This window comes from Notolabrus celidotus, chromosome 18, assembly GCF_009762535.1.
Source record: "Notolabrus celidotus isolate fNotCel1 chromosome 18, fNotCel1.pri, whole genome shotgun sequence".
NCBI classification, from domain to species: domain Eukaryota; kingdom Metazoa; phylum Chordata; class Actinopteri; order Labriformes; family Labridae; genus Notolabrus; species Notolabrus celidotus.
The window spans coordinates 12,513,296-12,527,895 of NC_048289.1; the positions used below are offsets into that span (position 1 = coordinate 12,513,296).

General features: G+C 42.1%; 1 protein-coding gene across 5 annotated transcripts in view; it reads right to left on the reverse strand.

The window, feature by feature from the left end:
- The window catches only part of mpp2b (membrane protein, palmitoylated 2b (MAGUK p55 subfamily member 2)), a 65,074-nt gene that overhangs the window by 4,977 nt on the left and 45,497 nt on the right, over positions 1-14,600 (reverse strand). For all 5 annotated transcript variants that reach the window (XM_034708605.1, XM_034708604.1, XM_034708606.1 and 2 more), the window contains 7 exons: positions 8,319-8,471; positions 7,874-8,029; positions 5,975-6,202; positions 2,153-2,284; positions 1,930-2,032; positions 852-920; positions 598-759 (listed from right to left, as the gene is read on the reverse strand). In XM_034708605.1, the coding sequence (XP_034564496.1) occupies positions 598-759; positions 852-920; positions 1,930-2,032; positions 2,153-2,284; positions 5,975-6,202; positions 7,874-8,029; positions 8,319-8,471 (1,003 nt within the window). The remainder of the gene's footprint in view (positions 1-597; positions 760-851; positions 921-1,929; positions 2,033-2,152; positions 2,285-5,974; positions 6,203-7,873; positions 8,030-8,318; positions 8,472-14,600) is intronic.

Consider the following 14,600-nt stretch of genomic DNA (forward strand, 5'->3'; position numbering starts at 1 on the left):
ATAATGTATTTGTGGTTATCATTATGAGCCAGGAATGTTAGACAAACATCTACATTTATTTCCTTTGTCACTGAGAAGATTTTGTCTGCATTTTTTAAAACCATCTGATAATAAAAGGGCATGTTTGTGTCTGTGTCGGCTATCCAAGATGATCTTATTTTCTCTTTATAATGTGGTGCGCCACAAAGCAAGTTTACTACTATCAAGATAACTTTAAAAGATGCCACAAAAAGTATCGAATTGGTGCCCTTTTCACTTGAATTTTACCATCATATTCTGCTTTGTTGTAGGACTAAGCCCTTTTTGAATGCCTCCAGGCTTTGCTTTGCTTCCCCAGCTTTGAAATGAGGTAAATATGAATATCAGGAAATACAATTTCTGGCCACATCAATATCCACTGAGCATTGTGTCTCTGATAGAGTGTAGGTATTTCTCCATGTCTGTGGTTTAAGCAGAAATGTTTCTCTTTTACTCCTTTTTTCATCAGTTTCTCTGTGACGAGAAGGATGACGTAGGGGGCGTGTTCCAGTGGAAAAGTGATGTCAATAGAGGTATTGATGCAAGTGTTTTAGTGTGATCGTAAATAGCTGCACTCACAGGGGATGGTGGTGCCGTATCGCTGGGGATCCGACACCAGCAGCTTGTTTTTTAGACTGCGACGGCCGACCCCTTGTGCACCAATCAGAACAAGCGTCTTCCTCCTGAAGGGCGGGACTTTGGCAACCTCTTCATATATCCTCAACTCATGTCGATCAAATTCTAGTCAGAAAACAGTCATTAAAGCAGTGAACTCAATTTGAGAAAAAAAACACAATACACATTCTGTAGAGAGAGTGGTTATTTTAGAGTACCTGCATTCTTTGTGGTCAAATACATCATCTTTTTTTTCTTCTTGCCCCCCATCCCGGCACATAGAGGACCTTAAAGGGTACACACAAAAACATATAAATACTCTGCTCTAGGCCAGCCACTTCGACAAAACCCCTTTTCAAATGATGCACTATGATGGTGAAGTGTCTTTGAAAGCACAGCCAGGTCATAAATCCAAAGTGTTATAGGGTTATAGGGAGGCAGCACCACAAGGGGGCACTGTGCACCAACACTGATCAGCATGTGCAACCAGTCTGCTGCCAGAGAACACCTGTGACTAGGGATCTGCTGCTCAATATGGCTGATTATTAAGCCACAGGGGGAGAAGATTGTCTGTTCACATGAAAGCAAACATGGCAGCATTTTTTTTAATTTCATGTCAGATTTTTATTCTTCAAGCTGGTTTCACAAGTGTTATGTTCACGTCATGCAGCCAGCTCGCTACTTGCTAAGTATTTCTCTTATTTCAGGACCTGGAAAAGCAATTTCAGATGCCATAAACCAACATTAAGCTGTTAAAATCTTGATTCAAGCCATGTTCTCAGTTGGTATTCAATGAGTAGAGCATGCTAGCAGACAGCTGTGTCCTCCACAGGCTCCAAGGGCAGAACATTTGGGCTGTCATCTTCCTCTCCTCCTAAAGTGAAGGGCATGAGGCTGTGACTCACCACCTGTTTTGCTCCTCCAGAGGGCTCTGACATATCTAACTGAACACAGCCTTGTGTTTTCTCATAAGAGATGATTATTGATCAGGTGGGTCCTATCCACACTCCTCAATCCTTCTCGGTATGGCAGTTTGTGAGCGTCAGGCCCTGCTGCTTAATAACCAGCAGATTGGATCTGGGTGTCTGAGTCACGGCAATGCTCATTACCAGCTCTCCACTGCTCTCTGACAGACCGGAGAGGTGAGAGGGGGGGATGAAACGCTTGTATGATATGGAGAGGAACAGATGTTGTCTTTGTTGCCTGTGTGTTTGTGCGTCGAGGAGCCCTGCGTCAAATCTGCATAATGAGAGGTGCTTCGCTCACTTCGGCTGCGTGCTGCTGAGATGTGTGTACCTGTGGTGGTGAGCTCCAGATCTCTCTTCACAAATGCTTTCCTCTTTTCCTCGAGCAGCTGGCTGGGTATCAGACCTGCGCTGCCTCCCTCTATGTGACAGGCCTGTGAGAAGAAACATGCACACACACACAAGGATGAACGAGCAAGATAACAAGCAATTAATGTAAAAAAAAAAAAAAGAAAAGATGAACATATGTGTATGTGATTGGAGGATGTGCTGACCTGCCACCAGTTGAGGTCTTCCTGGTTAAAAATCTGCAGGATGTCACCACTGTTGAAGCTCAGCCCTGCTTCCTTACAGGGAATCAGGTTATCATGAGATGGATCGTAGTCAAAGTGACACTTTACAAAGGCCTGAACAGGAGAAAAGAGGATATGTGTCAGTATAACTGCAGAAAAAATACACATTCAGCTGAATAAACAGGCTGGCAATGTGTATTTGTGCTGCCTGGCCTGTGGTGTATGAAAAATGCATTGATTGATGGATTAAGCGAGTAATTGTCCATCACTGCACAACAACCTTGAAGACTTAAACAGTACTCCATCTCTCTGCTCACTTTCCCGACGTTTAAAGGCTACAGGATTCAGCTCATAAACCAAACTGTGCATCCCAACCCCCACTGACAGGACAAGGAGCCTCAACGACCGACAGACAGACAGACAGACAGACAGACAGACAGACAGACAGACAGACAGACAGACAGACAGACAGACAGACAGACAGACAGACAGACAGACAGACAGACATGGAGAGAGAGAGAGAGAGAGAGAGAGAGAGAGAGAGAGAGAGAGAGAGAGAGAAAGAGCCAAAATCTGTAGCCATGGCAACTATCCCCTCCCCCCTGCTGCACTTGACGCTTTCTTCGTACCGAACTGATGCACAGACATAAAAAAAGACAGTTAGCCCTTACTGTACTGTACAGTGTGTGTGTGTGTGTGTGTGTGTGTGTGTGTGTGTCTCATTTAAGGACACAATAGAAGACACACACACTCTCAAACACACTTACACACACACTCAGTCTCAAATGGCCAAAGGAGCTGTCAGTTGAGTTTAGTCAGCATGCGATGACCAGGCCAGAGGCGTGAAACAGAGACAGCTAGATCACATTCAGAGAACTTTTGGGAACAACTCTAATCACTATATCTTCTCAAACTATACAACCTCCACCTACACGGCTCCCGATGGTGGGAACATAGTCGCATCATTCTTTATGATCTCTGACAGACAGATGCTGTTGAGTGTTCAAGTAGGCACTTTGATATCCTCGAGTTGATGCCTCGGAAAATGAAAACTAAACAATTGTGCTCTCTGGTTTAACAAAACCGAAGGTCTCGAGACAATTTACTGTAGAAATGTGTTCCCACAGAGAAGCCGGCGTCTTTTGAAATGTCGGAAAGAGCTGTGACTCAGAACCCACTCCTTTCAGTGAATAACTCTTAGAAATGGAGGGATATGAAGTTTTTTTTTTTTTTAACATGAATGCAATTTTAGAGGAGTTCTGCTGCACTTCAGAGGTTCCACCAGAGTAATGGAAAAAAATTTTTGGAAATGGGATTTTTTTCTTCGCAAAATGTAAATTACTCCTTTCTTATGCAAACCTGCCAATTTGAGTTTGGTATTTTGCATGTTTCCCTCGGATCTCGTGCTAATTTAAAGCAATATTGTAACAGGAGCCTGCAGCCTTGCTAGCGGCTCAGAGCCAAATGCTAATGCTGTTATGGTAACATTCGTGAGATCACACTGATAACATCGTAATTTTCAGTAGTTGTAGTGTTTATTTCGCTTGCACCTCAGTTTAGCATGCTAACGTGCAAAAGAGCAAATAATCTGAAGCCCAGTTGAGGCTGATGGAAGTAGTTGTGTCATAAACCTAATAGACTAGTTAGTAGTTTAACTTGATGATGGTTCAAGAAGCATTGATGTTAACCATAGACTGTATAAATAATGGATGTAGTATCCGTGACGTCACCCATCTGTTCCTGAGCGCTGATTTAAAGCCAATCGTTGGTGGGAGCCATAATGGGTATGCAGAAGTCAACCAAGCTTAGTGTGAGGTAAAAAGACGGAGTTTGAGCCTCCTAGCCAACAGCTATGTGTTCCCGTTTGAGAGTCAAGTAAGTCATGTCCTTATTTGGGCAAAAACTTGTAATCTTAATATCTTCTGAACCGTCGCATTAGAAAAAAATTCACCCCTGTACAGTGTGTGCTGATAAAGAAATCAGCTACGTAGACTGAAGCCGTTTTTTGAACCAGGCTGTAAACATGTTTATTGATGCTGCAAAGATCGTCTTTTTTTAACAGATGTGATTCTGGTGTTTCTGCAGCCAGCCTCAAGCAGATACTCGATGAATTGCAGTTTATAACACTTCCGCATGGGCTTTATAGTTTGAGACCGGAGGTTGCCACTTGATAATAACGACAAAGTTAGCTAAGGCTAACCCAGAGTTCCACTACTGTATTACAACTTGTCCACACAGCCAAAGTCCACCTTCCTCAGCAGGGGCATATCCAAGCATGGGTCCTCTGGAATCTGAGATCTGCAGGATCCTTAACTCTGATTTGCTATTTGCCTCATCAAAGGCAGGACTGATGTTGAAATAATTATTTAGGCTGTTGAAGCCTTAGACTGTATGATACATGGTCTCCCTGATGTCACCCACTGGTTTTTGATGTGGAGTTTTGAAGCCCATCGTCAGCAGTCGCCACATTAAAAATGCTGACTCAACCTAACTTTTGGATGACTTAGTTGAGATTGGATTTTAGCCCCTTGCTAAAGTCGATTTTGCACCTAACTATGTGAAACTGAACATGAATAAAAATGGTTGTAAAGGTCTGCCTCTACTTGTTAAAACATGGATTCATTGAAGTTAAACAGCAGGTCCCTTTTTTTTTTTTTAGTGAGCGTGAACTTGATGCTTTCAAGTGTCACAAACTGACAACAGGCCTCCAGCCCTCTAAAAACATGCTCACCACAGGCTTACTGGCCTTTACTGGAGAAACCTTAGTAAGCAAAAATGCAGTGTTCACATAAGTTGGCAGGAGGACATCCCTTGACCTTTACAGATATTACCAAATTTCAAAATTTTTAAGCTCAATGTTGCTGAAAAATTGAATCTCCAAATGGTAAAAACAGCAACAATATGCCTCCAGAGCGTGTTTTTCTGTGCTAATATTTTAAGCACATAAACTCTCTCTACATCATTTTCTTGTAGATTATGTTCCAGTATATTCCAGTCTGGTGTAATGAATTCATTTGGCACGGCTCCTTCAAGCTCTAGTGTTCCTCTCCTCTACTGCTGAGAACGATCAGTCACACAGCCTTGTGCCTCACACTGCTCTAGCTGTACATGCTGCATCTACTGGTTTGCGCTATCCGCCCATTACACTGCCAAGATAACCCTCACAGTAAAATGGGTCACACTTTTAGTCTGACTGGCCTCCTGTGGCTCTTAGAAAGCTGGTGTTCATTAGCACAGAAAACCCTCAGAGATCTACAACTACACCAGGAATTTTTTATTGAGTGATTTTCAGCTGTTATAAAACACTGTCCTGAGTTTTCTTCCAACAAATATTGATCTCCAAAAAAACGATTAATCTCCCTGATGGGAGTTTACCTTCATGTCAAGGAAGGACTACATCAAGAAGACCTTGAGCAGGGAAAAACTGTCAAGGACTGCAGTGTCACAAGTTTTTTGTGGAGTCACTCTTTTTATCTCTTGATGGGGAAGACTTGAATTATTGATCCATTATGTATGAGCAGAAAAATGACTCGCCATTTGGATAAGTGACAAAATTGTAATGTTGGTACCACAGCCAAGTAGCCAATGTCATCTACAAAGTCTTGCTGTAGATCAGATATATGATTCTTGGCACAGCAAACAAGGTTACAGACATAAGAGGGATGAACGGAGGACAGCGAGTGCCACTTAAACTGATAAAAATGACAGTGTCCTTTCAAAGTAATAATAAAGTTTTGTACAATATTTGCCTCAGGATCAGAAAGTTAACTTTGAAAGAGTGTAAGCTTCAGTTCTCTGGCTGACCTGTCGGGGTGTGTGTGGCTCCTGGTAGCTGGGCAGGATCTTCAGCACCACGCTGCCGCTTGCCTCCTTTAGCATCTCTTGCAGCACTTTGGGGTCATTGCCCACCTCCTTGCCGTTCACCTCCTTGATGATGTCCCCCACATGGAGCAGACCCTGCTGATCGATCATGCCGCCGTGGAGAATCCTAGCTATCACCAGCTCGCCACTCTCCACTCGAAACGTCACTCCCTAAACACACACAGTTAAAGTATGCATTTTATCAATGGACCAGCAGGAGTTCGAACATTGTTGCAATGTGCTTCACTTCAACAGTTCAAAAGGTAAGTGGGTGAGGGAGAGGTTGAGTGCTGTTAAAGTTGATGCAGGAGTGTTTAGATCTGAAGCAACTATTAGGTTTACTAGATGCTGCCTCCAAACCCCCCAAACTGTTCAATTATGAAGATATTTATGCCTGGGGCGCTGGTTTAGCCCAGGGGTTAAAGCACTCTCCATTCCCACTTTCCCTGTCTCTCCTCAGCTTTCCTGTCCAATAAGGCAAAATGCTACAAAAAGTACATTAGATATTCACGCCAAAACATTGTTGAATTTGATGCATAGAGATTTTGACACACATCCACAACATCATCATTTGGTTTATAGACACATTTACTTTGAATGCTCAATGTAAATATAGGGTGATACCACAGGCTGTATGAAAATTGGACTTAGTTTCAGCGATGTCACCTATCGGTTTATGAAGAGGCCAAACATGGCAGCCGCCATATTGGAAATTATGACTCCAGGTAACTTCCAGTTAATCTACAAACCAGCAACGTGGTGCAGTTCTTCTGCATTTGCTTCATTTTTAGACACTTGCGGTTGCTGCTTGGTGGATACACTGCTGTCTCATTCCTGGTTAATAGATTGCAGAGGTAGTGGCTTGTCAACCACAGGTAGCCATGCCATACAGCAGCCCTATTCAATTAGCGGCCCGCAGGCCTCATGCAGCCCGAAAGCAACTGCTGAGTGATTGTGACTTGGGTCCGGCAAGAAAAACATCTTTTACTAACGCTGACAAGTGCTGCTCTTTTAATGTGTTTATGCCCTTTTGGATGTGGTAATACGTTAATAAAACATCCAGTGTGTTTGTTATCTTATCTATTTGTTTTACTTTTAAATGGTTAACTTTGCTCTCTGTCTGCTAAAAAGGTCCGGCCCAGCTCATGTCCTTAGTCTGGAAATCTGGCCCAACCAAATATTTTATTGAATTGGGCTGCCATACAGCATACCTGGTTTGAATAATTTATTAAATAGCTGAAAAATAGATCTATTTTCTCCTTAAGTTTCATACAATCTGAGACCAAATATTTCTGCCCCTGCTGGCCAACAGAAGTAATGCAGGTGTAGCCACATCTGCAGTCACATTACATAGCAGGGTTCACTTCTTACAGTCTTAGATGTCAGGGTGAGTTTGTCTTTTTGACAGGTGCATTATGGTCAGTAGTTGTTGTTATTTTCCTCTCATTGAACATATTAGATTTGGTTGCAGCAGTAACTTCCTGAAGGTTGGCAGCACACTTTAAGTTAACACCACAAGTGTCCCCACAGAGTGCTTTCAATAACTAAACAGACAGTTTACAAGAGTTTGCGAGTAGAAAGTTAGACAACAGCACACCTTGCAAAGAACTCAATGAGCCCTCTGTATTTAACAACATGTCATCCTTATTTTGAACTACACGGCAGCATAAATCTGACTTGTTTCTCTTTTTAACACTGCCACAAAAAGATCTCATTATACTGAGTGCACTCAGCTCCAAAAACACAAATCAGATTTTTTTATTGTTGAATTTTATCTCTTCACAGTTTACAAGAGGCTCTATCCTGCCTCAGCGATTACAATGGCTTACTGAGCAGACTCACCAGGTGCTCTCCAGACACTTTTCTTATTCCCACCATCCTGACTGCGTCGGGAGGAACAGGCTGGTTGTTGAGGGCAGCATCCATGAAGGAGCAAGGGCTGGGGGGAGGGGTCTCGTAGTTTTTGGAAGCCACAGAGTCATGGGTCTCCAGGAGGGACTGTATGACAAAAAGCAGTTGGAACCGACACTAAGATGAGGGTTTTTTGCACCAAAAGAACCTGCAAAAGAGACTCATGCTATACTGCACAAAACAGGTGTTCATGTCAGACAGTGCAAAGACTGAATAGTAATCTTCTGCAGCTCCAAATCGATTTAATCCATGCTAGCACAACGTGCATCATTAAGCATGAACTTCACTTTGAAAAGTAATCAAAGGTTTTTTTAGCCTGAGTGCCTTTTAATCAAGGCTAGAGGCTGCAGTGAGATGTAAGACCTGCTCCCCAAACCTGAAAGTGAGGCTCCTTCAGGATACGGACCAGCTCGTCGGCCGCCTGACTCCTGTGTGCGAGCGGGCCAAGCTCATCCAGGATGTCCTGGACCAGCTCCACGTTGTTCTCCCTCACTGCTTCCAGTTTGGGTTCCTCAAACTGCTCATGAGCCTGAAAAAAATATATATGACACAAATGTTCCTTTCCTGTAAATTTATTTCACAAAGTTTTGCTGTTGAAAGAATTTATAACATTTAGATCCATTATCGTCCTTCACAGAGCTGTTAAAGCACCTTGCAGAGTTTTAATAAATCCCTTCTGTTTGTATTCATTCAGTAACAGAAAAGGACACAATAACAAATAGCAACTCAAAACCAACTCCTGCTGAGAAAACCGCACAGCCTGCACTCATAAATCTTTCCCAAAGACTCAAAAACCAAGAAAACTAAGAGCAAACATTAGTCGAACTAGGTGCCCCAGGATTTTTTGGTGTTGCTGCTAAACATCAATATTTCAGGGAGGATTTCTTCTTTACTCTCTCCTCCTCTGCTGCAATGGTTCAGTCTGTATTGGACATGAATACCAACTCTCTGGTCCAGGGCAGAGATACCATAAAATGAAAAAAATGCGTTATCTTCCATCTGGTGCATTTTGGATCAGTTTGTATCTAGATCTTGTGTTTCAGATAAGAGACTTATGTTCTATTTTAACAAGAGATCATCCATAACACTTTATAGCACATAAACATTTCAGACTTCCTTACTCGTGAAAATGACTCATGTCTATAAAAAGATACAGCTTAGCCCCTTAAATTAAATTCTAGACGTCCTAATTGCATAAACATGCATACTGAATATTTTACAGTAGCGCCACTTGACTCTGCATCCCGAGCAGTCTTGCAATCTAACTTTTCCGTTGTCAGGCGATCCCATAGAGGATTTTCTCAGCTGGGACTTCTCTGGCAGCTGCACAGTTTGTTTGCTGAGGAAGGGAGGAAGCATCCCCGCCAAGGGACAGGATACAGTTCTCACATAAACACAAACAGATACTAACAAGTACCTGCATGTAAACCGTCTCGCACAAAACCATCATGTACTTTGGCACACATTGAAGTACACACATAGGGACACAAGCACAGCACACACATGCACTCACACACACACGGCTTTCTGCACATGAACTAACACATACAGGGAGCTCTTCGGTCCTCTGCAGTGATACAGCAGCAGGGTTTCGCTCATTTGCTGTTCTGGCAGGATTCTGTGTAACCTGATGGAGCGAGCTGTCGGTGCCTGGCTCTGGCTCAACATAGCTGCATGGACACTGCGCTATATGATTGTAGTGTTCTGAGAGCTGTGTATGTGGACATTCACATTTACCCTCCTGAGGCTTATGTTTGTTTTGACAGCACTTCAAATGAAAAGGAGGTTTCTGTGCTGGCCTTTCATATGGTACATGTTTTCCTGTTTCATTGTTTTTATATTGCTTGTCAGGAACATCCCTGTGCAAATGCATGGATAATACAAAGTTAATACAAACATATTGATACCTAAACATGCTTTAATTCACAAAATTAGTGTGAGGCAGCATTTCTTAAGAAGTATTATTTCCTGGCTGTGATAAATACTTAAATCTGATTGGTCAATACCCAACAGCAACGGTTTGTTATTTATCAAAAGCAGTGTTGGCACCATAGACTGTATAAAATATGGACGTAGTATCCGTGATGTTACCCATCTGTTCCTGAAGCCAATCCACGGAAACAGCCATAATGGAAATGCGGAACTAAACCAGGCATAGTGTGACGTAAAGAGGCAGAGTTTGAGCCTCCTAGCCAACAGTGTGTTCCCGTTCGGGAGTCACGTCAGTCATGTCCTTATTTGGGCTTAAAGTTGTAAAATTAATTTCTTCTGAACCGTCGCGTTAGGAAAAAATTCACCCCCCGTACAGTGTGTGCCGATAAAGAACTTAGCTACTTAGAGCCAAGCCGTTTTTTGAACCAGGCTGTAAACATGTTTATTAATGCTGCAAGGATCGTCTATTTTGAATTGGTGTCTATGTGGTTTCTGGTGTTTCTGCAGCCAGCCTCAAGCGGATTCTTGATGAATTGCAGTTTATAACACTTCCGCATGGGCTTCATAGTTTGAGACCGGAGGTTGCCGTTTTGTTGGCAGGGACAACCTGATCTACAAAGCTACCAGAAGGACAATATAAAGCCTGAAAATTAGCATAATAACCGTCTTTAAATCCAACTTTGAATAATGTTAAAGTATACTGTAACTATATAAACATAGTGTGTGACACAATGGACTGTTTCTTCAATGCATCATTCAGAGATGTTTCTCCTTGGTTCTGTTTAGGTTCAAATTAAACCAATAAAACAGCTCCAAAATAAAACAACATATATATTAGTTTTATACTAGGATTCTTCCCCCTAGGGAATTTCATTGGATAAGGTGTTCTTCAGCATATGCAGACAAGCTTTCATGCAGGATTTCTGTTTTTGTAATTTCAGCTAAATGTCAGCTGCAGGTAGAAAGGAAGTGGCAATAACTGTCAGGATTTGACCTCTTTTCACATTATAACCAAATTGTTTTGCAGAAGCTGTTTTGTATTGCAACAGAATTCATGGCTCTATTTCACAAAGACCATGGGGCCTCATTACAGAGTGAAAGGAGGAAATAGGATAACTCTGAGGTTATGGTTAGAAAAACAAAAGCTTCATGGTTTGATGTCTTAAAGTGTCTGCTCATTTAGCTGTCATATATTCCTTGCGGGTCCTAATTGCTCAGTTGGATAAAAAGTCAAACATTGAGTCAGTGCTGCGGTTATAGCTAGAGAGGAGGAAGCTCTTTTCCAGATAATAGCTCCTGTTGTCAACTAATCATGATTCACATTTATAATAGATAAAAAGCAATGATCAAGCTGATTGTGTCATTCTGTAGTGAGTGTGGTGCTAACAACATGATTTACAGAAGTCCCCACCTCATGCACACACACACCAACCCCAACTCTGTTCCTTTGTTAGTGTGCATTTCCCACTCTCAGTACAAAGCATGGGTTTATAGATCCACCTTAGGGTCAAGACAGGCTATCATCTCAGAGGTATTTTACACAACCTTCAGTGAGGCACCTTTACTCTAAGCATGCATCAGTAGATCCTTTATGAGACTTCTCATCAATACACTGGTATCACAAAGAGCTCTCTCAGACAAGCCAACTCATACATAGGAAATCAATCTGTCTTCAGTGAAAGGAAAACAACTACAGTGTGAGGAATGAGGCTGGAAGGGAGTTAAAGAAGCTGTGTTCAGAAATATCAGAGGCTTTTGATGCAGTGCTCCCTGCTGCTCCCTGTGGATAGTCCATCTCCACATTTCCTGAACAGAGCAGCCTCTGAATTACTGAAGCAGTCCGCACAGCTTTTTACCTCCGGCTCTGCCCGAGTCCGAGAAGCTGCCTGAATAGAATAAAGCATCTCCACGGACAAAGAAACCTCATGGCCACAGCTTTCACCTCAGGCTGGCTCAGCTAACACTGACTGTGTAGAGTGAATGTTGGAGAGATAAATGTGATAACCCATACTAATGACTGTTGATGGCATAAAGAAAAAGGGTGAATCTCAGGATGTGACTGCCTTTATGTTTTTTTATCTTGCATACTTTGCAGTGCACAGCAGAGCATTTTTCCTTCTCTTGCTCAGTTTGAAAAGGTTTGTGAAATTTTGCTCTTGGCAAGAAGAAGTGGAAGTGGGAGACTTCGGCAGCAGAAAAGAACAGGGGACACAGTGGGATGAAACTCTAAAAAGACACTCTTGAGTTCTTTCACTCTTTTCCCTTCACTTCAAAAAGCTTCACCCTGCTACAGCAAAACCAGTTTCCTCCATATGAGCATGCAGAGCTACTGGGATTTGCTTCTTAAGATCAACTTTGCACAATAAGAACTGAGGAATTTTATGTACAAACTTTTTTTCTACAGAAAGTGTACTTTTTGACATTTTTGGTAATCAAGTTTAGTAAAGAAAAGCAATGAAGCCTGGTTGGTCCTCAATATATACTTATATTATATTAAGTATCCAACGTGATTCAATTTTGTGTAAAAAAACAGTAACATCGGTATAAAGATGGATATTAAAGTCATTTATGAAAGAGACACTGAGTATGTTCTGTTTATTAGACAGGGCCCAGAATTGGTCCCTGTGAATGGTAAAAAACTGGATAGCTAAATCTTTGACATAAATCCATCAAAAAAAGTTGTTCTGAAATTTGCGAGGGATGGTGTCAATAAAATATCAAAGAGTGTCTTTAAAAGAATATTAATGTCTCAAAATCAAACATACATACAGTATGTGAATGTGAAACGCCAATGCTACTTAAATAAACCAACTTCATCAAGTGTTTAACGACTTCCAGACCTGTATCATACTAACGAGCGAAACAAGGATCAATATTCAGGAGTCAGATGTTTCTTTGTGGAGAAAACAGGTACATGACAGATAAACTGAGCACAGGTCACTCCATGCTCATGATTACATTATCTGTGGTCATGCACAGATTGTCAAATATCAAGACATGGACTGAGTTTTATGTCTTGATATCAGGGATCTTCGCAGAGCCAAAGACAAGCACACAAAACCACTATGTATGAGACCTGGGTCATTATAAAATGGACTTGTACTTATATAGCACTTTTTTAGTCTTTCTGCCTACTCAAAGCACTTTTAGACTACTCGTCGCATTCACCCATTCACAAAACATTCACTCTCTGATGGCAGAGGCTGCTATATAAGGCGTTTTTTGACCAGAGGAACTTTACCCCTGAACTATGTGCGTTTCGACCAGTGGAACTAGGATCTAAATTGAGTTCAGGGGTAGATAATCTCCCCCCTAAAAAGCCCCTGCAAGGGGGGTAGTACTTTTCAAAAAGCCCCGGGGCTTTTGGGGGGCAGGGCCTGCAATGCTGAACATGTCTGATTGGTAGCTTAACCGCAGTGTGTTTATTCCGGCCATTGTCCACAATAACATCACACACATCTTATTCACTGGATTTCTCTTTCTTTCATTTGTTTTATCTGTTTTGTATGTGTGTTTACTTTTCAAAAGAAGAAGCTCTGATTCTCTTGATTTAGCAGCTTGTAACAGTAGTCTTCTCTCAGCCCACCGCAAATGCATCTCTCCTGATGTTACGGTTTTAAAAGTGACCCTGTAAATTGGAGACCTTCAGCTGAATGTAACAGTGTTTGTGGAGTTTACACAGTTGTTGAAACACATAGTGAGTTTAAAGATTCAATATCCTCATCAGATAAGTATTTAATGATCGTCTAAAGACGTTTATAAGGGATGCATCTGGCTGAGAGTCGGCAGTTAACAGGGTTGTTGTTTAAAGCAAAACACCAGCAATCTCTGCCACTGCTTTTTGAGTTAAAAAGGATTTCAAAGCCTGGTTGAAACGCCTCTGCTACTCGCGCTTATCTCCTCTCACGCGTTGATTCAGTAAATCCATCTGTGATGAAATATAGCACCATCTAAAACAGCGCGAGCTGAGTCTCTTCCATGCTAACAGGCTAACTGTTGTGATACCTGCAGGTCCGTCTTCTTCTCTGGTGTCATCTGTGATGAATGGCATTCGTCTTTGACTTACTGCCCTGTACTGGTCTGGTGGTGTAGTGCATTTCCTTTTTTTTTTCCTCCATACGTCACTGGCCTGATTTGCACAATCTACCCGGGGCTTTTGCCCCACGGTCAAGATGCAGACAACAATGGGGGGCACAGAACCTTTTAGTTCAGGGTAAAGTAGTTCTGGGGGCTGAAAGACCCCGGAACTCTTGGTCGAAATGCACCTATAGTAAGGGACCATCGGTATTAGCTAATCTCATTAATACACCAAACTGAACAACAGCGGGAGCAATTTGGGGTTCAGAGTTGTGCCCAAGGACTCTTCCATGTGACTGAGGGAGCTGGGATTGAACCCCCATCTTTCCGATTGATAAACAACAAACCAGAAAACCATTTCCCAACTGCCAAATGCATCTTGGCTTGCTAGCTAGCTAGCATAGTTATTTGGGAAAGTCTCCAATTAACATGGTCACTTTTCTAGGTGTAACACCAGTTGCTTTAAAATGGGTCTGTTCCCACCTGTATTCTGTAGAACTTGATTCTGTAGTTTGAATATCAATTCTGACAACCCACAATGCAACTAGCATACAATTTGATGCTGGTGACAGTTTTAATTCAGTGTATACAGCCTGCCAAATTGTCTGGATGAATTAATCAAAAAGCTGCTTCCCTCACCAATTTCTGC